General features: G+C 40.8%; 1 protein-coding gene and 1 long non-coding RNA gene across 2 annotated transcripts in view; one reads left to right on the top strand and one right to left on the bottom strand.

Moving 5' to 3' along the window:
• LOC149874244 (uncharacterized) overlaps positions 1 to 5210 on the top strand; it is a 47912-nt gene extending 42702 nt beyond the window's left edge. Inside the window, exons 2-3 of the long non-coding RNA XR_016439910.1 lie at positions 4393 to 4569; positions 5084 to 5210. This is a non-coding gene — a long non-coding RNA (uncharacterized LOC149874244). The remainder of the gene's footprint in view (positions 1 to 4392; positions 4570 to 5083) is intronic.
• The window catches only part of IMPG2 (interphotoreceptor matrix proteoglycan 2), a 78180-nt gene continuing 56464 nt past the window's right edge, over positions 3369 to 25084 (bottom strand). Inside the window, exons 8-18 of the mRNA XM_090031610.1 lie at positions 23428 to 23486; positions 20661 to 20678; positions 18177 to 18421; positions 17837 to 17922; positions 12382 to 12718; positions 10147 to 11915; positions 9044 to 9263; positions 7096 to 7306; positions 5040 to 5228; positions 4641 to 4839; positions 3369 to 3452 (exon numbers count right to left, since the gene is read on the bottom strand). Coding sequence (XP_089887736.1) covers positions 3369 to 3452; positions 4641 to 4839; positions 5040 to 5228; positions 7096 to 7306; positions 9044 to 9263; positions 10147 to 11915; positions 12382 to 12718; positions 17837 to 17922; positions 18177 to 18421; positions 20661 to 20678; positions 23428 to 23486 — 3417 coding nt within the window. The remainder of the gene's footprint in view (positions 3453 to 4640; positions 4840 to 5039; positions 5229 to 7095; positions 7307 to 9043; positions 9264 to 10146; positions 11916 to 12381; positions 12719 to 17836; positions 17923 to 18176; positions 18422 to 20660; positions 20679 to 23427; positions 23487 to 25084) is intronic.

The raw sequence follows: 25084 nt of genomic DNA, 5'->3' as shown, positions 1-25084 counted from the left end.
GTCCATGGTTAGGCCTTGGGGGGAAATTATATAACCTAAGAATTCAATTGAGGTCTTGTCAAACTCACGTATTTCTAACTTAATATATGGGTGGTTTTCTCAGAGCCTGAGCAGGACCCAATGTACATGTTCTGAATGCTGGGTCTGATCATCAGGAAAAAATGTAATGTCTTCATTGTAAATTATAAAAAATCAGTTCAGCATATCTTGGGAGGTAGTGGGGGCATTACTGAGCCCGAAGGGCATGACCAGGAATTCAAAATGCCTATAGCGGGACTGAAACAGTCTTCCACTTGTCCCCCCCCACCCCCAATCTGATCTTATCTTACTTTCCACACAGACAGAGGGAGGCAGGGAACAGCTCCAGGGGTGCAAGGCCAGAAGCTTCAGAGGCTTCCAGTTGGGGGCTGGGGGCAGGATGGAGCTGGGCCGGCCTTGCTGCTCAGCCGGTGGGTCCTGCCACCTGCTCCCCTGGGCCCTGCTGCTGCTGGCTGCCTGTCATCTTTGACAGACAGCCAGGGGAAGATAAAAAATAATTTTCTAAAATTTTTAGGGATCCAGTGGGCCTGACAGAATGGCCTGGCAGACTGGATCTGACCCATGGGCCGTATTTTGCCCAACCCTAGCCTAACATCTCAAGCCAATGCTGAAAAATCAGGCTGTTTAGATGTTAAAGGTGGTCCATTTCCATGAATAATCTGATGGCTGCTTTTTCTGGACACATTATGATCCCTAGTGAGTTTCTCCACTGAATTTCTTTCCTCAGAAAATGAGTATTGCTTGTTAAAGACTATTTCTCATTCAGTACACTATAGTAATTGCCCCAGATATCCACCTATAGTAATCATTAGCCTATTATATTATACACATATTCTTGGGTATATCCATGAGAATATTCTCATTTCAATACCCTTGGAACAGACAAAGTTGTATTTGACTGCTGAATATCGCCTGGATGGCACCTTGGCTAGGCACAGACATTACACCTTTAATGGTATAAGTGATCAGAAACTGGTCTATACTTGTAACAAAACAGAAGTTTGGTGCACACAGACTGGTTTAAAAATGGGAGAACTTGATCTATGGTTTGCACCCCCTTTCCCCTCCACCAAAGGGCAAATTTGTGTACTGTTTGCTACCAGTCTAAATGATGAAAACCATGTAACTTACATCAATTCCACCTCGTGCATTTTAAATATTTGTATGTGGCGGGCTTACCTGCTCAAGCCCCAGCATGTCCTGGGCTCAAGAATTCGCAATTCCAATTGGTGGAGCCCATCCACCAATTGGGGGAGAATGGGGAGGAGTTGGTGCCGCCCTTTCCTGACAGGAAGGGGCAAGGAGCTCCCAGACTGAGTTCAGACCTATAAGTTGCAGATCCACTGGACTTCAGGGGCTGAAGGTATAAAAGGAGCAGTGTGAGCCACACAAGGGCATGTGGCAAGGGACATTGGAGAGGAAAAAGCCCAAAGAGGGCCTCCACCAGGATCCCTTTGCCCTAGAGGTGTGTAGATTGGTGCATGGGACTCAGGCTCTGGGAGCCACGTCAAGGCAACTCAAGCTTGCATCCCCAGCAGGGGATTGGATGGAGCAATGTGCAGACCAGCACACAGACAGCCAGCCCTGGAAGCAGCTCGAAGCTGCTCGGGCCCCACCTGGTGTGCAGACCAGCACACAAAGAGCCAGCTCTGGGAGCAGCTCGAAGTTGCTCAGGTTAGCCGCAGCATAGGCTAGATAGCTGAAGTCCCACAGTGTGGCCCAGCCAAGGAACTAAAAGAGTCTGGAACCTAGAGCAGGGCCTGGGAAAGGGAAGGCCCAGGTGCAAGGCTGGGTAAACCCAGCCAGCAGCAGCTCGACTTCCCCAGGGAGCTGGAAGAACCCTTGGTGCCCAAAATGGGGCACAGGGCCAGGAGGAGAGGTCTCAGCATAAGACAGACAGTGCCAGGGGGCTGAGCAGAGGACCCTGGGGCCTGGTCAATGACTCCTCAGAAAGGACTGAGATTTGCTGGTGGAATCAGGTTCCACATGGGAGACATTCCTGAAATAAGCTGTGCGCCCCCCTCCCCCACCCATAAGGGAAGCCCCAGGTGAAAAGTTCCCTCCCAGCTAGACCTGTAGGAGGGGAGGTATCCCTTGCTAACTGGAATCCAGGGGTAGATATGCCTTATATTGTGTAAAGCTGCACCTTATATTTTATAAGACTTATCCTGATTGTGGATATGTTGTACAATATGTGATGGGATTGGTTTAGTTTCATCTAATTGGTTCATCATTGGTTCAGCACTTATAGGTGCTGCCTGCTCACACCTTCACCATCCCCTCCACCCATCCTATTTTTATCCAGTTGTACTCTGCCAGTGGTTCCTCTGGGTTCCCTGTAAACTACCTGTTGACCCTAACTTACCTGGTTCACCCATCTGAGTATCCACCCCACCTCCTTGCATGGGCATCCTGAGGACTCACCAGTTGCACCAGGCCTCTTTAGGGCATAGGGTTAAGAAAGCCATCCCCAAGGTGGGTTGCCCATTAGGACAAGCATTCCCAGGAAGTGGTTCCTGGCTTACCATATTGTAAATATATATCTGTACAACCTTAGTGTTGTTGAATGCTGTCACCAGAAGTTTTCCTTTATTTGTTGGGTGATACCTACTGTAGATACTTACCTGTATTTATTGGATAAGGACAGTATGTATATTGTAATTTAATAAACTGTAAATACTTAAGAGCATTGACATGGAGCTGACTCTATAGAGGAAAGAGGGACCCAAGCTCTAATCACAGGTATCCCTCTCACAGCACTGTCATCTACCTCATCAATCCCTTCCAATTGAGGATGGGCACACCCTTGGGTGTTCCCAGGTTACAGGTACCTAGCTCTTTGAGCACAGCGCAGAGCTGGCCACGCTTATTATGAGGAAGTCATAGTATCCACTTCTCACTGTCAAGTACAAGTGGCTTCTAACATAGAAGGATAAGATCTCAGGGCCAGTGTTTAGGGATACATTTAAAAGAGACATCTTTTCATGGAGTGTTTATACTTTCAACATATCAAACAGCCAATGAGGTTTCAATCTTGTTTTTCTCACTCAGCTAAGATCTCCATTGAAATCAATGGGAATCTGACCTTCACAAGGGTAATAAGATGAAAACTCAACTGTTCTGTGGCGTATTATACCTTCACTTCAGAGAAATTAGAGCAGAAATGTGTAGGCACTTGCCCAAAGCCCTGTAAAGCAGTGAGTAAATTGATTCTCAAATCTCCATACTGCTTGAAGGGGCTGTTTTGCTTTAGAAAGGGGAACATTGCAGGGAACAGAATAATGTCACGTGGAAAGCTTCAAAAATATTATTCAGAGAAGACATGTCACTTACATTTGATGTTGCCTAACAAACTCCGCAAACTGCCGATCTTTGGTATAAAGCTCAATAATCCGTATTCTGTCCTGAATTTCCTATAATACAAGACACACAGTCAGATTGCAGGAAGCTGAAAAAATGCATGGTTCAAAATACAAAAACATTTTGAAATGTTGGACAAGATTTTTTCTTGAAATTGCAGTGGACAAGTATGCTTTCCTACTCAAGGAATAGACCACTAGAATAGGGAACCCTTTTCATAATGTATAAAAAGGTTGTAAAAACTGAATTTTAGTAATTATTTTCTTAAACTTAGAACACTAGTTCAGAATTAACATTTTTTCTGTTCTGTATATGAAGCTTATTAATATATCACAGTTCAGTCAAAGCCAAGATTAGGCATAATGTCCTTTAAATCAACATGACAAAATGTTTCATTCCTAATACAGTGCACATATATAGGATGTCCATATACTTGGCCTGGCTTCAGATTTTTACCAGTTTAACTCAAGTTAAATTAAATTACTCTTGATCTATGACTACCAGTATGAATGACAAAAGAAATGTGGCTTTAATCTAATTCAGAATATAGGAACAAGTTTCTTTTCTACAACACTTGCAGCATTAGCTGTACAAATGATTGATTTGCTACTGAAAAACCCAGCTCAAAGAATTCCTTATAATACTATTTCCTTCTTTCACGGATGAAGAAAAGGAATTAAGTGGTTTGCTCAAGGCTTCATGACTGACTCAATGGATGGGTATAGATTCCCCCACACCAGTATCCCAGGGACTGTTCCTCCCAACATATGAATGGGGAAATGGACCAATGTGCTACAGCTTTGCAGAAAATTATACTAAGCTCTGAACATCTAAGAACTTGTGTAGGCACTTGCAGCAGAGTCTGGGTATATGGCATGGCTACCTCCAAGGAAAAACAGAAAACACAGGTGGCCTTCTAGGAGAATACTACAAGCACTTTGCTTTGGTTAACAGATGTCTCCCAAAACTTATAAAAACTATTTTAAAATGCAGCGTCTCAGTCCTGTCAAACTCCTTCCAAATCCAACTCTGCCGTGTACGTGTATGGGAGGAAGCCATGCAGGAAGCTCTTCTCCCCATCCTAAATAGCTACAAACGGGGCAGCCACAACATGAGCCTGTGCATTTGGAGCATGAGGCTTGAGGGAATGACCACATCTGCACAGGATCTGTAAGTGCTCTAACTATGCACCCCACCACCCCACTTAGCTCCATGAGAAGCAAAGTGATAATGCTGCCCACCTCCTTAGTAAGCTCACTGTTTTCATAAATGTGCCTTATCTCTTCACTGCTGTAATCCGTGGATGTGTCTCCACTGGTAGAGCTGTAGGATGTCACCTGTGGGTATCTGCGATAGTACTGGCTTTGTCCAGTAGTGTCACTTTCGTACATGGGGTTGTACTTGACTGCATTTTCAAGGGAGGAGAGGCTGTCACGTCCCCTGTGGGATTGGAACAGGAAAGATCAGGTACCTTTACAGAGTCCTCTCCAAAACCTAGGTCAGCAGTAGGTGCTTGGGATAGTTCAGGAACCAGTCTTGGAGCTTGATTTATCCCTCAGCTTGAGAAGGCCAGGGGAAAAGTGGAATTGATAAATTTGTTTGATTTGTAATTTGGGGTTCACGTTATATTTGCCACTTACCCTAATGAGTCTTCACTGTCATTTTTTGTGTATTGCTCTCGGAGGGTCCTGGCTAAGAAGAAGATGACAGCAGATGCCACAAGAAGGAATCCAGCCACTGAAGCAATTGCAATACCTACAACCAGGGGCTCTGAGACAAACTCTTCACAATGCTCTCCCCGGTACCACCAGTTCTCTCCCACACGACATCTGTAATCACAAGCAAGAAAACAAAGGAAAGCTAAAAATGAACATTTGAACACTGTAAATGTTTTTACTCTTCAGCACTTTACTCCCTCTTGCTGATGCATGTTAAGATGAATCAAGAATTTTACCTTTTAGTGTATATACCAGCTAACACACGTAAAGACTTCTGTGCAGATTTTTAAAACATCAGCCACTATTTGACAGAACCATATATACATTTGTTTATAGATATTTGCCTGTTCTTATTAAATCTAGAATCCAAAAAATTATTTAAAGTCTACATTTGACAATAAGTCCTTCATCATTTTTAAAGTAATTTTAATTAGTAATTTTAAACTTTTTGCTGTAAACTATTGTATCTTAAGTATGACATAGGAAAAGTCTCAACCTTCATTGCTGGAAACTCAATACTTAATACAGATGATGTTTCTCTTTAATCAAGCAAGAATTAGTATATAATGGCTTACTTATCTTTGCTTGAACTTTTCCCACTTTTCAACCTAGTCCCTGCTTTAGTATGCATATTTACTTTTTAAAATGTTGACATGGTGATTTCCCAGAAGCAAATTAAATGTTTCTGAATGCATCAGGACTCTTGCATTTTGTCTGAGAAACAGAAAATTATAATGGGCCTGACTCTTATCACACAGTGGTATAAATAAGGAATAATCCCACTGAAACAAACACTTGTTAGCTAAGTGAATCACAAAAGGTCCTGAAGTTTCTGACAGCAGAACTCTAGTAACTGTCCATTGATTTAGAATAATAGCAACCTGCCTTTGTCCCACTGTGAACTTTGCTTACCTTCCCAGTTACATGCAGAATGATGTTAGGTTATCGTGCTTGTGTACATTGCCTGGGAGAGTAGATTAGGTTTTTTCAAACACTTAATAAAAGCTTGAACCAAAGCTGTAAAAGGTTCCACATATGTGGTGATCTTTTATAACTTGTGCAAGATGCTTTTCCCATCAGGAGGTATACAATTCCATCTTTTCTCAGCTGGGAGCATCATGTAAGCATGTTGCATAGCTCTGCCTTACAAATCTGAATTTTGTGGCTAAAGTCAGTCCATTTTTTGGTTTAACACCACAAACTATTAAATACTGTTTAACAACACAGCATGGGATACAGTCTCTTGAATGTATATCTCTTGAAGAGTAAGGGACTAGACTTGACCTAAGAATTGACTTTCATTATTGCCTTCTGGGCAAAACTTTTTTCCTACCAAACATCTTACCAACTGAGCAACCCTATCCTCTGAGAGGGTGGCAAGGTCCCAAAAGGAGCCTCTCATCCTTAGGATGAAATTCTGGCTACGTTGATGTCAGTGGAAAAGCTCCTGTGGACAGCAAAGTTTTGCTCTTAATCCCTAAACCAGGACTGGAACTGACTACAGTTGTAGGATGTCCAAACAATTTATGCATGTGGATTAATCATTAAGGACCTCTCTTATTATATGCAACCTCATGCATAGGAGCAGAGCCGGCAGCCTGCGTCTTTCGTGCAGCCCACAAGGAGTTATGTTGTGGGCCTTGGGTTCCTGCTTGGCTACCACTACTCCCACTGCTTCAGCTACTACAGCAGCCAGAGTCCCCAGGTTCTTCCTTCCACCCTCCTCTAGATTCACTTCTTGCCTCTGCCCCTGCCCCTGCCCTTGCCCCAGGGGGTGGGGCAGTGTGGGGAGCTGAGGGCAAGCCTGGGGCCCAGTGACCCAGTAGGCACAGGTGTCTGCACAGTGTGTTGCCTTGGGGTGTGGCTGAGGCCATGGCTCGCCCCCATGGTGTGGCCCATGGGGCATTCACCCCCAGTCGCTTAGAAATCTGACAACGCTGGGATAGAGAAACAACAAGTTTGTGCTTTCATAACATACCGACATATGGCTCCATGTCCTGGGCTGATGTCACACTTCCCATCATTGAGGCAAAAGTCAGGTTGCAGGTCACAGATGCTGTTACAGGGTAATCCATCTATGCTTAAGTAGCCAGGAAAGCAGACACACTCTGCCTCCCCAGTCCAGCGATTCACTAAACATTCAGAGAACTCATTGCATGCCTGGAATTTGCAAGGATCAGCCTGGTCTCCTGAGGACACAATCAGGCACAGAATTAGATAAGCTGGTCACAGTTTCTACAGTTAGTTGCTGTGCTCTACATCAGACTTCCTATCCATCTAACACCATAAACTAACGGAAGAGTTTTTAATCATGTCCTAGTGATCAGACTTGGCTTAAATCCAGCACTTCTGCCTAAGTCTCAAAGGATTCTGCCAATAGTGTCATTTATCTCTTTGTGCCTTGTGCTCCAGTTTCCCAACTATAAAATAGGAGCAAGACACCTGCCTGAAACCATGGTGAGTCGGTAGAGGAATTGAGTATGGAAATCAGGCCTTCTAAACTGCATTCTGATTTTCTATCCAATGCAGCAAGGCCCCTCATAATTTTTTTGTTACTTGGAACTTCACCCATTTCTCACTACTACCTTTTACTTAAAATATAGCTGCTTTCAAACACTGTGGAAGGGTGTTCTTCTAGCCTGAGTATAGTTTAGTGAGGCTGACTGGTATTCAGGAGGCATTGTGTACACACCTGGAAGAGGAAGAACCTCTACTGACTTTGACACCCTACTGGCTCCACAGAGCCCACTGGTACTTGTACCATGAAATAGATCTGACTGTTTAAAAAGAACAGTATACAAGTCAATGTTGAAAATGGTCTATCCAAATTTCATCTTCTATTTTAGAGCCAAGGTATTTCAATGCAGTAGCCACCAGGTGCCAACATGTTGGACAGTAATTTCCTATTTTGAGCACAAGGGAAAATTCCTCACTTTCTGCTTTATGGTAAGTTGGCAAGTGCTAACTCCTCAATTGCAGCACTTTGTTATGGGAAGGCACCTTTTCCTAGGGACCTTATTTCCACACAAAAGGTTCTGGATTTAGAGGAAGAGAAATACAAATAACTGAATATTTTCCTAACTTGGAGGACTGTGTAAAGTGTGGGACTTTTATTTTTTACTGAGACCAGGCCATGTATGCCAGAGCATAGGCATGAGAGAGCTAATTACTGATAGCTATATGCAAAGAAATAAACTGTAGTACTTCCTTTGGGAACTAAATCACACACGGTGGAATGGCCACAAGGCAGGAGCCCAGCTCAAAGCCCCTCTAGAGTTGGAAACTGCATTTCATTAGAACATGACCATGAAGAATGGCAGTAGCTACCTTCCTACTACAGTGAACCAAGAACAGCTGACAGGATGATAAAAACAACAGATCCAAACTACGTTGGGTGCTTAAGGTTGTTCTCATTCCCTTGATACCTCAATGGTCATTTTCTAACATCTACTTTCCTAATACAGAAAAGCCCTGGGATGAGTTATTGGCAGGAGGATCTTCTTTCCCAAGAAAGGCTACATGGAAGAATCCAAACAAATGAAGGAACAAGAAACTGCAAAGCTGGCAGTTCAGGAGAAATAAGGATTGAATTCTATGGTCTAAACTTCCCTCAGTGAAATCAAAGGAGTTGCATAGGATGTTACTGTAGATGTCATTATCACACATGGCCTGTGTTTTTCCAGGAGGCCCAAAAGTTTTGTCTGAGGCCTTGCTAATCATTGTGTTTAGCAATGCAGGCGGGGGCCGGGGGGGGAGGGGGGGGGACGGATGACTGGGAAAAAAATCTGCTAAAACCCAGACGAAGAAGAGCAACAAACACTGCTCAGTCACGCAGTCTCAGGTTTGTCCAGATTCTAACCCCAAGCATATTTGATATGGCAGATGCTAGCTGTAAAACCCCAAACCCCACACTTCATTTCCGTTACCTGATTCCACATCCAGGGAGTACTTGTCAATGGCCAGGTTCATGGTCTGATAAGCAGTATTGCAGAAGTCTTCCAGAATCATATATACAGCATTGGTGACATTACGAGGCACAGGCTTTGCAAACTTCATTCGGCTGTTCACCACAATACTACCATTTCTGAAGTTTAGGATTTCAAGATTCTGGAAGCCCGTTAGATTTGACTGGAGGTAGGGAACCAGCTACAATGGGAAAAAACAATGACAGAAAAACTACTATGTCTGACTACATATCCAAGCTAACTGACCCATTTTTATACCAAAGAGACCAGCTGTTTTCTCCAAATCTAATAGAAGAATTTACCAAGCTCAGGCACCTACTGGCAGGGAGCTTGAGAGCTTCACATAATTTCCAAAAAATGGAGTAACTTACAGCAAGCTTCCTAATCTAAAAGACAGAATTGTAATCCATAGGATGCAATGATCTATCTTGGCCTGGACAATCAAACACATGACAAGTGTTGTCCTTTCACTGGACTTCCCCTTCAAACACTTGGCTCTGGTGACTAATACCGTGTTGCACCTAAAAAACTCTATTAGCCATTGGCTTTTCAAGAGATGAACATAATTCACTCAGCAACAGATTTCACAAAAAGTCACTTTGAGTACTTGCGTGTTTTTCACTGTAGCTATATTACTCTACAGTGCCAAATATTTTACCCTTCACCCACTAACAGAGCAAAGAGGGGACAATGGAAACAGGTGAACATAAGAGTCCTGTGGAGTCTTTGACACTTCACCAATTTGCATCTGTTGAGCATCTGACTTGGTGCTAGTCCATATTTGAGAGACTTATTGTTGGCTTAATAAATTTGGTCCATATAAAATGAAATGTCAAAATTTGAAAGAATAATATTCAAACTTAACACTTTCAGAACAAATTCCCCCAACTTCAGGATACAAGTAAACTCTATTAACACCAATGAGGTACTCACAACCTGACTCCTGTAATTACTTCAGAGTTAAAGTCTCTCTGTCTCTCCTCTTTTTCATACACAGAGGGAAAATACTTTTATTGCTTACAGCAGCTGAAAGTAACAGATGTTTATTATAAAGTTACTCTTACCAGTTCTAAAAACCGTTGCTCCAGTGCCTTATATTCAGGGGAATTTTTATTGAATAGGTCCTCTGAAAACATCATGTTGGTAACCCGTAGGCTAAAGAACACCACTAGAGCTCGTGAAGATGGGGCAGTATTGATGTGATTTTCACGAGTGGGCCAAGCGACACTGGCTCTTACAGTAGAATGAACATTTGTAGATAGCTCCATGTGACTGCTAGTCATGCTGCTTTCCTCCTGGTTGACCACAGGAGTGTAGTATATTGTGCCCACATCATCCAGCTCCACAGAAATGTCCCCTACTCTTGTAGTCATGTCCTCTCCCTCTGTTGCTGAGCTAGCCATAGGCTGAAGTACTGTAGGCTGTGCAGTAGGGAAATCGGAGAGAAGATCAATAGGATTCTTTGTTACAGTCACTGCTGCAAACAAGCTCACTTCAGTGTCAAAGCTAATAGGGGCCTGAGTATCATGGTCGGTACTGGCCTGCCCAGTGAAGGCCTCTGAGTCATTAGTTACATCTAATAAATAAGGAACTATGGTTGAGATTTCAACGGCAGTTTCTGCTTCAGATTGTTGCGATTCGAGAAACTCATGCTCAGATGCCTTCTCAGTATTGTCAGCTAACTCAGTATCAAATGGTTTCAGGGGAATTAATCCAGAACCTTCCTCTACTGTCCATAGTAGCTCTGGAGTTTGTTGCTCCTCTACAGAAATGTCAGTGACTATTGCTTCCATAGAAGGAGCAGCTGTCTGAATTATTTCTGGCTCAGGGAGCCCAGTCTGAGAAGAACCTATGTCTGCTTGTCCTGTTGGAACAGCTGTATCTGAATGGCTGACTGTGAACACTACTTCCAACTTTGCCCCATCCTCATTTTGGTTTCCTCCTACTTCATAAATGATTTGATGATCCTCACTGGAGTCCTCAGAATGTTCCAAGTTATATATCCCTGTAGAGGTAACAAAATGATCTTCTAAAGAGAAATCTATTTCCTGCGGTGGGAGAGAGGCCTCTTCATCAAGCATGTCTAAAGAAGAATAGTCTACTGAAGGCTTCACGGCAAGGGATGGCTCTGTAAATGAATGATCATGCATGCCTGAAGCCTCAAATGTTTGCAGGAACAGTTCCACATCCAGCGCTTCTTCTGTCCCTGATGGAGGCACCTGCTGAGTTGTAGCCTCTGAAAAAGTAGGTGTCTTTGTTTCAGAGCCATCAAAGAATTCCTTCCTTGCACCAGTCATGCTTTCATCCTCATCTTCAGTAGAATGACTGTGTAACTCCTCCACTGAGTTAATGATATAATCTATGATTAGTTCTTCAGGAGGATCCTCAGCTCTCATTATCAGAGATTCATTATCACCATCAAGCCAGAGACCAGGAAGAGGATCAGAAACTGGCTCTAGTGTTGCTGCATCCAATAGCCAAATGTTTGATTCTGGCTCTTGTCCTTGTCCTGAAGCATCAAAAGCTGAACCTGATCCATCCTCATATATCATTTTACCTCCAAGATACGTATCAGGTTGCAGAGGTTTCACTTCTAAATGGGACGGAGCCCTCTCCAGGGTGTCATGGGATATGGAGTCCACATTAATAAGCTTGATCTCATCTTGCTTTCCTCCCTCAGTACTAGGTTCTATCACTGATACAGAGGCCATAGTTGGTACAGAAGTTACGGGAACCACAGAACTGCCTGTGGCTGGCATTTCCTTTGGCACAAGGTGAGGGGCCAGACTTGAAGGAAAAAGAAAGCCTTCTGATTCTTCAATGTCTTCAAGACCTAAAAAACCCAACCAGGTTCCAAATTAACTGGTGCTTCTGCAATTCCACCTTACCAAATTCTATTTCCCTTATCCACCTAAGAATTAGCATTCCACATTTTTCCCAAAAAACCTTGTGGGCCTGTTCATGACTAAGTTAACAATTTTGCTGATCTCTCCCACAGTTAAATCCAGCTAATAACCTATTTGATAACATTTTCTGTGAAATAGAACAGCTGACTCCCATACTACGCAACTCTACAAATTCAGGAACAACTAGTTTTTTGCTGCTATAACCAATTCAATTTACAAATGTGTTCCTCACACTTTGAAGTAGAAACATGTTGAAGGAGAAGGTGACTACAGAATTTGTATTCAAGGTATAAGAGTTTCTAGAATTATTTTGGAGAGGACTGGCTGCTGTGAGCACAGGGAAACATTGGGATTTCAACTTTGGTTTTGATAAATCAAACGAAGTGAGCTTACCATCATCTGAAGATGCAGGGATAGAAAGGAATTCATGATAGTCTACAGGAAATCCACCATCTAATGTTGATGGGGTGACCAAATGTGAGATCTGGCTGGTCTCCTCTAAAACTAGCTCATCAGGGGAAGAAGTAGTGTCAGCTTCAGAGATGATTGGAATTTTTGGTGTTGAACTGAAGTTATTCTCAGAGTTCAAGTTATCTGGCCTTAACCATATTGCATTGCCATTAGACTGTTCACCTTCAAGGGTGAAATCTGGTTCAGTGAAATCAAGTGGCAAGATATTGCTGATAGTCGATTCATCTGCTGAAGGCCACTCAGCTAAAAGGGGCTTATCCTGAAACACAAACCCATAGTGACCTATTATAACAGAAGTTTTGCCTACACAAACTGCACAAACTACATACATCACATAATTAGCAGCAACTGTTAACTAGTAGTGCCTTCTGCTTAATGGGCTCTTATTCCGTTAGTAGAATGGCATTAAGAAGTTCCAAGAGGATTAGCAATGGGTGTATTTGTGGGTATAGGGCAGGGCTGCATGTGCCCCACCAATGTGATGTGTGTTCTAAATCAATCCATATTCATTCCAAAGGAAAAAAACCCACATGCATTCTTTAGAAAGCAGTAGCATTTTTTGGGAAGTGATATTTGACAGCAATGTGATACTGTGGGATTAGAATGGTTACCATTTATGCACATCTGCTTTTATCAGCTGAAAGCTTTTATAAGCTGAACAATTGTAAAATATCCAGTAGATGCATACAGGACACTTGATTGCTGTATGGAAACTTGTCTCTCTTCATGTAATTTATAAGACTTTTTGGTACACAGTTTTAAAACCTATTAAGAATGTGGACTCTATAGTAGGAAAAATACTTCAAACTTACATAGCGCTTTTCATCTCCAAGCTGAATGAAATGCAGAAAGTAAACAAAGAGTATAAATGATGAAAAACAAATTGGATTTCAAAATTTTTCTTTTTCTTGCCATCCAGTGGTGAACACTCTGTATGTAGTACCCATTATGCCAACAATGATTATTAATATTTTCATTATAATCATAATGCTGATCAATTTTCTCTCTCAAACATTAACCTATCCATACAGTACCTCTGGCCATGTGTAGATGAAGCGAGGTGCATGTGTGCATGACACTTTAAAGTGGGCTAAATGCTTTTGCACTGCTTTAATGGTGTCGGTGTCTGCACACCTTGGCAGCATATTACACATTAATTACAGCCACTGTAGGAAATTGGGCAGCATAACACACCTTAAATGACTTGGGATGCAGCAAACTAAAACTCCTCAAAGGAGTTGTGCCCCTACAGCCACAGAGTGAAGCACTGGGCTCCGTGCAGCTCCACAGCTCTGCAGGAAGCCCTGCAGGCAGCCTGACAGCAGCCCCGGAGTCCCCCCAAGAAAAGTGGCAAGCCTGATCGGGCTTCCCCCCCCGAGCCTGCCTGACTGCCTGAGCTGTGTGGGGTCCCGGTGCTTCCCTCTGCAGCTGTGGTGCCCCCCAGGACCACCCAAACCAGGTGCCTGAGGGCAGGTACTGCCTGGTGGGGGGGCAGCCACTGCTGCAGAGGGAAGCACCAGCCCCCCCAACCCCCACAGCCCAGGGGCCAATCTGCCTGCCAGCAGGTCGCTCTCCCCTTCCTGCTGCTGGAGAGGCAGGTAAAGTCAGTGGGGTGTGCACACAACATGGGGGTTTAATTGGCCCTAAATCAAAGCAGTGTTTTTTAAAACCCACCACTTCAATTTGGGGCCCCCGTTTCGTCTACACACACCCTCTGTGAGGAAGGGAGGTATCCCCATTTGACAAACAGGAAACCAATGCAGAGAGTTTAAGCAACTTGACCAAGGCCACAGGGGAATCTTTTCATAGCTTTCACTAAAATTCAAGAGGTTCCTGGCTTTCAGTCCTTTGCAGATACCTAAACCAGACCTAGATGGGCACAACAAAACTCCTACTCCAGACTGGAAAGTAATCTGGTATGGCAAAAAAAATGTGGGCAGGAAACTTTGTCCACAATTTAAGTAAGAAGCGTTTAATAGTGAAGAGTTAACCCATCACTTGATATGGATAGTGTATGAATGTCTCAATGACTGAATACTCATTCTGATTCAAAAGCAGGAACCAATTCAACTACATTTGGAGTCTGCCTTTCTTTCACATCCCTTGAATGGTTGCTTTACTTGCATTTATACTCCTGAAAAGCTCATATATTTGTCAATTTCAAATTGGAGGCCTATTTAAAAAACTTGACTTCTGTGTCATTTTGAGTCTCTGTCCTGCAATGAGATTAATAAGAGAAGAAACTGTAGACAGAAAATGTGTAAGAGTGGACCTGGACTAATTTTCAGTGGAATTCTGTCCAGCTACAGATATCCATGCTGGTAGATAAGCCTACACAACGGAGACCCTCAGGAACTTATATCATTTATTAAGTAAGGAAGCAGGAACTATACCACATTATTTACTTCGGAAATCAGTAAGAGTGGGAAAGGTGACTATTTACAACACACTCTTCATAAATAATCTACATCAAAAATTTATCTGATGAAGAAATTTACAAACGATTTTGAATAATGAATACATCTGAATATGTAGTGTTCTGCATTTGAATGATTTGGGAATACGGGAACAAATTCAATACTCCAAATGTGCTATTTGTCATGAATTATTTGTTCAGCTCTAGTTAACAGGCATTAGAATTCCCCATTTTATTAATAGCCTTTACTCCAGTATTCTAAGCTGTTCATATTTTAGCTATGGCAAGGTAACAATGACTTGAAAAAGTATACAAGCGCTCCAGTAACTAGCTTTTTTAGCAAAATTCATCAATATGAGTAAAACTGGATTTTATTTTGTAAGATTAGAAAATTCACACAAGTACCAAAAAAGGATGAACATAGATGTGGGTGGCAGTAACTCCTCAATGCAAAAATTTTAAATGCAAGAAGCAGTTGCCAGGAATTGCACTTCATCATTTATTTTAATGTGGATAGATGTTCCTATGACAACTAATAAAATTCAAAGATTCTTGTTATGGATAGTATATTATATTAACAAAATTTAATATCATATTGGCAAGTTCAGTTTTTGCTAATGTCATTTGAAAGCTTTACAAATATTACAGATCACTGCAAAAACAAAAACAAAAATTCAGTTTTCCATTTCTTGGTGCCAGAAAGACATCATACTCAAACCCAGGGGACTCTCCTTACTCCAACCAAAAAAACGAAATATTAAAGTCTGATTTAAATCCTACCTGTAGGGTTTGTGGGAGATCTAATGATTGGGATTTGTAAAATCTGGAAGGGTGAATTCAAAGTGAATTAAAAGTATTGGTATCACCCATAAGTGATTATTTTGCAAAGTCGAAGGAGCTCCATGCAATATCAAGAAATTAAATATGGCCTTAATAGTAGAACTGCTTTTGAAGTTGAAGTAAATGATTACAGCAGGACACACTGTCTTAATGTCACAACTGCCCATCTAATAACAACCCTTACATTTGCTTATTTGGGAAGAATAGATAGTAGATCTGAGCAAGTAATACTTTTATTGAGAGGATCAGATTTATTTTCTCTTTGTCTATCAGCAGGTCATGATTTTCTTACAGTTATTATGTGTAATAATTTCCCAGATCATTTCTATATAGAAGATTGTACATAGGAGTTCGCTACATGAATAGCTAGGCTTTAAGGACTCCTGATCAGAAATGTGTGTCACCTGGTATTATTTTCATCCTTTGAGTGAACGAGCATAGCTTATAGAATTAAAAACAGAAGGCAGGGCAGAGTAGCACAATATAGACTAAATAATGGAGAGAGGCAGACACGTTTTCATAAGCAACGGCTTACTGTGTCAGATCTAACTAAATCTAAAGCTCTTGCTTTCAAAAGCTTATGCCTCTGATTTAGTTAGTCCATAAGGTGCCATTCTATCCCGCCTTCTCTAATTTCAGGCTAACATAGCTATCTCTCTTAGAATTGGTTTCTGATACAAATATATACTTTTACTTCCTGTAAATATTCTCCAAAATGCTCTTAAATTTAACAATCCTTCAACAATTTCTTCTCAAAAAAATCTTCTGCCTGAATATTTGCAGAAAGGGAACACAGAAGGCACAGAACCAGAGTTGTTTCATTTATTCACGTCAATTTTGAGAACATTTTTAATATAGTCCTACAGCTCTAGTAGACATAAAAGCAGTTTATACTCATTAGCTGGATGTCACCACATTGTAATGCAGTTCCATGTAATTTTCTAAATTTTGGTTTGAAGCCCTTGCTCAGGCAAAATTCTGATTGAAGTCAGTGGTGTTACATGTGTCAGTATAACATAACAATAGTAAGAATTTTTTAGTTAAATGAAATCAAGAGGAATTTTGCTTGAGCAGGGACTTCAGAAGTTGGTCTAAAAATAAGGGTCTGTCAATACAGCACAATTTCAGTACCGGTGAGAGGTAACAGAGCTAGTTTGGGTACCAGAAATAGCATAACTACAGTAGAATGGTGCTCTGCCCATGAAAATGTATCCCACTGGGAATTAGAGTACATTATCCCAAGTCAAGTGCTATGCTGCTTCTGGTACTCAAGCTAGCTCACTTACACAGCTGCATTATGCTGTGGTAGACATGTCCCAAGTGCATCTGTTCTCCAGAAATTCTCCGTATAAAATAAACATAATAAAAACCTCAGATTCAGCCATGAAACTTTAGTCGTTCAAAAACTAGAGCTAAATCTGTGGATTTCTTTGAGCTCATCTGTAGAAAAGTTGTCATGTTTTCTCTAAGGTGGGGAATTTCATTTTTGGATCAAAAATGGATTTGGAGAGGAGAGAATTTACATATCTATGAACAAAAAGAAAATACCAGCCAGCGTTTTTTCAGGTTTTCCTTTGTTTTACTGAGGTATTTGTGTAAGAGGGGAAACTTCCAGTGATATCTGTGCTTGTGTGGGTTCTTTTTTTAACTTCTATTTATCCAAGAATAAATTTTCCACTCGTATCTATTTCTTCCAAAAAGGTCCAATGATTCTCTTCAGTTGTGGAGAGTTATATCTTCCAGAGGCCATATATGATCCAAGTGTTATGAAAAAAGTCAAGGACTCCTAAACTCAAGTGGCGGTTAGAATAGCAATAGCAAGTACACAGCACCTCAGTTGTAATGTAGGAGAAAAGAGCAGGCACAGCAGGGGTGTGACACTCCACAAGCAAAACTTACCAAAAGTAAAACCAAACTAAAAGGATCCCTCTGATCGGATGGTTTAACAATGTGTTATGTATTTCTGAGCTTTCATTACCTATTTAAAATGTAGCAGTAAAACTTGGATTGTGACTGCATTCCATCCTAGCTGAATGAAGCTAGTCAGACATGTTTGCAATTAGTGGGTCAAGGACAAATTAGAGTAACTAGAATGCAAATGTATCTCAGCAATGTACTTACGACATCAAATTCTGCAGGTTCAAGAACAACTGGATTTTCAGTATTCCACAATGGTTCTTCAGGTACAGGAGAAAGAATTTCTTTTACTGGGGAAACAAAATAAATACAATGTTCAACTGCAGTTTATACAGACTTTGTATTATGATTTATGTAAGATGGTCCAAACATTTTCAGAGAAACATGGAATGTCTGGAAAGCATTAAAAGCAGAGGATCAAGGAATAGTTCACTATCTGAAGGTATTTGTTTCCACACATGCACACACCCCAAGTTCTTGCCCCCAGTCACACTTAGGGAATTGAGTTAATTAATTAACACCGGCAACATTTCATAGTACACACCATTAATGAGCTGCAGAGAATCAGGGTCCAAAGCCAAAGAGATGTTTTCAAGGAAAGAATTCTTCTGAAGTATATCAGCAATATAATCTCGGAAGTCATTGATTGTGTATACAACAGTTGGGCTATCTCCTATCTCTGCGAAGGTGTCATCCTCCACTTTGTTGGACTGAAGATTAATTAGATCCCAGGTGGCATTAAGGATGGCTTTGCCATCAAAAATAGCAGCATAGTAAACTTCCACACCACTGAAGTTTTAAAAAGAGAAAAAAATTATAGATCAGAGCTAAAAAATTCCTAGCTATCAAATATTTTGATCATTCTGAAGAGACAAAATTGACACTTTCAGAAACAATACATTTTTGATGGCCTTGGTAAAACAGATTGAATTCCTTTTACTTTTGTTTCTTCCTTCTATAAAATAACTGCACTGTGAGTCAAAGTCTATACTTGGAAATATTCAGGCCACCAGACCATGGAATCTAGTCGTCACAGTATTTCCACTTATGAGTGGTGGAAATGCCACGAAGTCAAGAGTTTGACTTTATATCATGGTCATTAATGGTCACAGAAGTATCCACAAGTGGAAATACTTTGTGGATGAGAATCCAAAGGTTTCACCAAACCTTGTTAACACCATGGGTGGCTCCAAGGCATAAAGCAGCCTGAAAAAAGGTAGATAAACACAGATATAAACACCTGGGAGTCTGTAATCACCCCTGTTGCGTAGCTAAAACCTGCTTTAAATGGTGTTCTTGATAGCACTTAAGTTGTGTACATTTTACCATGTACGTCTAGAAAAGTTTGATTTATTTCAATGTTGTTTCTCCTCATTAAAGAGCATTTGTTTTGTATCTCTGTACAGATGATTTTTTTCATACCAAACCTACTCTATTTGATGAACTTTCATCTTAGAAGCATGTTTGGATTGACTTCCCTAAAAAACAACACAATGATCCATACATTGGACATGAGCACAAGGGAACTTGGGATAATTTAATATATTTTGGCTGTACATAGTGAGCAATGAAAAAATTAATCTATGAGCTGTTAGAAAAAGCTGCTCTAGAGGCAGGTTTTCTTCATGCTGTAGAGCTGGAATGCATTGCTAAGTAATGGCTTGGTTCAGAGAATCCTGTAGTAGTCCAATGGGACCAAGTAAAGTGGGGGCGTAAGCAGCAAATGGAGTTGTATTCAAATCAAAACCTTGATGAAGTTTTGCAGTGGTGACTGGCCAACAGTAGCCCCTTGTAGGTACGTCATGGGGACTGAATGTCAGTATGGCAAATGGAAATGAAGCAAAATAATGAAAAGTAGGGCAAAAATAGAATATGGTATGCTGGACAAAACTAATATTTGGATTTAATAAAACTATGCTTTCAGTTGCAGTTAATAATGGCAAACTAATAACTACTAAGTCATCATATATCTGAAAATGAGCCAAAACATCTGCTACTTGGAACAGAGCCTCTTTGGATAGTCATGTGCGTACTTTCATCCAGAAGTGAATGCTAATAGGGGATTGGCTTTATTTCTTTTCTGTCTGCACAAAGATTTGTGTTTTTAAATCCCATTTTCTAAAATCAAGTGCTTATTCTTTCTATGGTTGCTTATGGAAAGCAGATATGGCATATGCTCTTTTCTAAGGTATGCATTAGAACTTGGCCTTGAATAAATTACAAACCTATAATTCTATGACTTTTTGTCATACAGTAATAATAATTTGAAAACTGCCTGCAAGAAATTTTTCCTCTTTGATGCCATTTCAGGAATCTCGCTGACAACAGGTCAAAGACATATGGGTTCCTAATTCAGTAAAGGCCAAGTATTAATTCCTTCTAATATGCATCTTAACTCCATACATATATACGGGATTAAGGTGGGGGGGGTGTAACCACTATATAAATATGCATGCATTCATGCATGTATGTGTGTACACATTTTATAACCACTATATAAAATATTCCCTAAATAGGCCTAGACATATTTCTCCTTTCAGCTGGAAAGGCTGACCATCAATAATGGCCTTGAAGCACCTAACAGGATTATAATTTGAGAGTTACTGTTTTCTTATTTATTTTAAAATGTCATAATTGTAAAACGGATTCCTAAATAAGGTTCTAGGTGCCTTGCCACAAACTACAAGAACAAAAAATGAAATAGAAGCTAAGCAGTCTTATTTTGTCCCCAGAGTTTCCTGCAAGAAACACAGCTAAATAGCTGATTCATATCTAGACAGACTCTCTCATGTGACACATTCAGATTATCACTGTAAAAAGAAAATTGCATTAGACATATTTGCAGCCTGAAACAGGTCACCTCCTTGTGGTTTTAAGTAAATCCATCCCAGAAGATAATATTTATAAAGGATAAAGACTTCATTCTGAAGCCATAACCACACTTCCATAATAAGTGCCAGTGTCCTACCACTAACAAGCCTTTACCAGTATATACTGTGATAATATGTATTTAAAAAGTTGCCTTTACCTTTCATCCTGTGGAGACCTAAACATTAAAAAGACAAATAAGTATGAGAAATGAGGAAGAATACCATTTTACTTTAAAGTCTTCTAACAGGGGTCTTCTGGCAGCAGCTCTGAGATGCTTCAGAGCAGGCAAATATGGGGCAAAAAACAACAGATTTACAAATAAATCATTATTGTTATGAAATGGACCAAATTCTGGTTTCAGTGAACTCAGCTGAAGATTGTTTCTTTGATTTCATGGGGCCAAAAAAAAAACCTAAGAAAAACCAATTCCTCTTATAGACATTCGGCCATCTAAAGAATACCTTTACTGAAGTCAATGCAGTTGCACTACTGTAAACGAGAAGATAATCAGGGCCAATTACTTTACTTCAGGGATAGCTCACAATCACATTTACTTTAAGAAATATAGAAGATGGGAAAGAGCAGGGCAAAAAGCTCAAACGTCAGTGCAGAACAGGCCAACTTTTATTTGTCTTTGAAAGCAAATTCAGGACTAATGAAAAGTACTAGACTGACCGCAGTGGAAATTTGTGAATGGGCAGAGTACACAGGACTTACCATACTACATTTGTTTGAATTCTACCTGCTACTTAAAGTGAGGGTGGAAAGATTAGACAAACTTCCGTGCTTCCTCGGTGCCTAGTTTCTCTTACAGACAGAGCCAACTGGTTTAGCTATTAATTAGCTTGGGATGGGATGGAAGCCTTTTATCAACTCCAGACAAGAATATGGACATTTTACATTCAAAGATAAACTAGCAATTGACATATATTAACAAACCATGAGAAATGGGGCTCAAGATGAACTTGTCAGTGGAACTGGGCAAATGCAACCAAACGCATGCCTACAAATGATCTTTTGACTGTTTGTTTACTTCATTCTGCAAAGAACTTTTTCTCTGATGTCAGCACCTGTGTGAGGGAAAGAAGGGGTCTAACTCTTGTGCAACAGGAAACTGAGGCACAGAAATAGCAAGAGATTTGTCCATGAAAACCAGGAAGTCAATGACAGAGAGAGGCCTTGAACCAAGATTTCCTGATTCCCAATCCAGCGCCCCAACCAAAAGACTGTCCTTCATCCCTTGCAATGCTTAATGTAGTTAGTTTCATAATTGAGCTTACTGCCCAAACGGTTTAGAGAAACATTAATTACAGCACATCTTGGCACAGACAATTTTCACCTGATCTGGCCCCTGAAAGCACTCTACAGCCATGACCAAGTATAGGTATACAGCTGCAGAGTGCTTTAAAATGGCCCTATCCCATGACAATTTGAACCCTCATTGCATGAGGATTCAGAAGAAGACGCTCCAAAGTGGAGCACCTTCATTAACATCTATCAGAGTGCACCCAGAGCAGGGCTGGGCTGATGCAGCTTGGCCCTGTCCCCAGCACTGTCTTCAGAATGGGAGAGTGGGAAGGGAGCAGCGGTAGTTAGGCTTGGGAAGTTAGGCCACCCCCATTCTGAAAACACAATCAGGGCTGGGAGGGAGAACAGGTGTTCTTAGGGGAGAGTGACTGCAGGCCCACAGCCACTCTACCCAGCAGTTCAATTCCCCAAGACCCAACAGTTAATGTCTTTTGGGTCCTGGCAATTGCTCTTATTCATGGCACTTCCTGAGAAGTGCCATGAGTTTAACAGGGAACTGCTCTTCTGTCTGCGCCTTCTGTAGGGTCCGGTTCCTAACCCCACCCCCTCCAGGGATATGGAGGTTTGTGAACTAGCTAGCGTATACAAAGCTGCAGCAAACAGCTGCACAGGGCCCCTGAGGCACTCCTGTTGATTGGTGCTGCTTTTATTTTAAAAGGACCCCACTTCTCTGATCAGCTGCACATGATCCACTGGCAAGCTCCAGCTGGGTGCAGAAGCAGTGCCCTTTGAAGTAAAAAATGTAACAGAGTAGAAAGACCTGGCTTTAATTTGGCACCTGCTGTAAATTAAGCAGGTTGCAAGCCACCAAGATAGGAAGAGTCTGGACTCTGCCATATAAGCAAATATTGCAAAATGCTGAAGGTAGCTCAAATTCAAGCTCTTGAATACTGACATCAGAAACCTGACCTTAAGTGTTATACTCACCAGATTAGGAGAGAGAAACCTATCATGGGACTGATGTATCCAATCAAATGGAAACAAATTAAAACCATCAAATACTTGCTATACAATATTTGGGAAGAATCATCAAAAGGAGAATCCCCTGCAAGAACTGCTTAGTCAATCATTTTGAAGAACAAATACATTTGAGCAAGTCAGTGTTTTCCTATAAGAATTATGAGCAGAAAGAAGGTAAAATATGTCAGACAGTGTGTTCAAAATGATTCATCTAGCTCTCCTAGTGACCTAGAAGTTTATATTTTGTCATTAATCTTCTGAGCCATCCAGTCTTCCCTAAAAGACTGGCTAAAAGTGTAACTACACTTGAAGGAGTTTTGTTTTGTTTTTTTTGTAAGTGTTGCTTGGTTTCTTCTGCATTTGTTAATAAATTCTGCTGAATTGTAGACTTTCTTAAAAAACATGGATTTATCAGATATAGATGTTAAATGGCAAAACAAAAGACTTTTTTTTTTTAATTTTGTGTAAAACTGTCCTGGCTCTAGAACTCAAGACAGGCATGGAAGACCAGAGGTTTTGGTGGTTGTCAGTATCAGAAAAGAGGGTAGCTAATTACATTTGTCTTGTTTAGAAAACATCAGTAACTGTAAATAACATCAGTTCTGAGAACACCAAAATATATTTGATACATAAACATATTTGATTCATCTTCCTACCTGAATTCTAGCACATGGATATTCTTGAACCCAGGTAATCCTTCATATGCATTTTGGACCTATTTGGAAAAAAGTAAATATGGTGTACTATCAATAATATCATTATCTTTTTCCATTGGCACTGACTTACATTATTAGCTAGAAGTGGAAAATGGGTAGAAAATACACACCGCACTATATAAAAAAGGCTATGATCTGTTAGACACAATGGAAGAGAAAATGAAATATAATAGTAGAATGTCTTAACTGAATATATAAATAGAGCTGAGATGGCTTCTTTATTATTACAAAACCAGAAGGGAACTGTTAATATAGCCAGCACCTATAACACATCTGCTGACATTCGGTTGTACACTGGGAAGGGAACTATACAGCCAACTGCCTATAATAACGTTATTTCCAACAGGTAAGTGTGAGGTTAAAACATAATCAGATAACGTACAAGACCTCGTAACTGGAGGTTGTCAGGTCTCTTGACAGTGATACACAATGTGGGCTGCTCCCTTGCTAATCTAGCTCAAACACTTGGTTTCCCAAAAAGTTTTGACTGCTTCCCAAACTCTTTTAGTTAAATTTAGGCAAAATGCTTGAGATGTAAGCCCCATTACAGGTGACCCAAAAGCAGAGCAATGACTCAGAGCACCAGATAATGAAGACAACAGATCATATGGGCTGTCCGGAATGCCTTAAATAGGTGAGAGAGAAGTTAGACGAGCTTTCTGGTACAAAATGCCCCTACACAGGTCTGGGAAAGAAGTAGGCACAGATGAGGTTGAATACCAGTTAGAACAGTTACTTCTCTCCCAACTGTAAAGATAATATCTCACATCTTTTGCTTCTTAAATATTCCCTACATCTTCAAAGCTATACCACTGCAACTCTCCTGAAATAGGTAGAGAGGTCATGAATTTCAATTGCAACACAGGAGATGTAGATTGGATGTCAGGAAGTATTTTTTTTTTTTTTTTTTTTAGCTATGAGGGTGTTTAAGCGCTGGAATAGATTACCAAAGAGATTACCTTTGGAAGTTTTTATGTAGAGGATACTCAAAATACCTGTCTGGGCTTGTTTAGACAATGATGTTTCTGCTTTGAGCAAAGCATGAGACTAGATGACATCCTGAGGTGTCCTGACATCTTCCAGCCATATTTTTCTAGGATTTCTATTACAATATTAAAAGTTCAGGAGTAGAAGAAAGAAGAAATCCTCTAGCTGGAAGTATAGCTGGTAGGTGGACTCTGGAAATGCAGGCTCTGTTAACTGGAGATTGTGCTGCATTGTGAATCACAAATGAAAAATCACTAGCAATTTACTTCAAGTTGGAATAGAAAAGTTCTGTGATTCCAGAATGTTTTATTCTTAAAAATCCCCCTTTTTTATTTTTAAATCATCTCTGGTGAGAATCAAGCAATACAAGTACCACTGATTTTTTTTAAAGTATCTTCTTTATCCAAGTGCAGAGACGTCTAGGCAAGGGATCAAAGGAAGAGAACATCAACATGTCACATGGCCCCTCTCCCAGCTGACTTTTCTTCCACATACTCTATGGCACTACTACTTGGCCACACAGCTAGGAAAATTAAGAAGTCTTGCCTAAGCAAGCAACATATGACAGTCTTGGTGATGCTCTTTGGCTGCAAGAGAGAGTACATCTATT

Source organism: Crocodylus siamensis, chromosome 1 (genome assembly GCF_052110815.1).
Source record: "Crocodylus siamensis isolate JL-2025a chromosome 1, ASM5211081v1, whole genome shotgun sequence".
NCBI lineage: Eukaryota > Metazoa > Chordata > Crocodylia > Crocodylidae > Crocodylus > Crocodylus siamensis.
The sequence above is the reverse complement of the archived record's forward strand: the minus strand, read 5'-3'. Positions and strand labels throughout refer to the sequence as shown.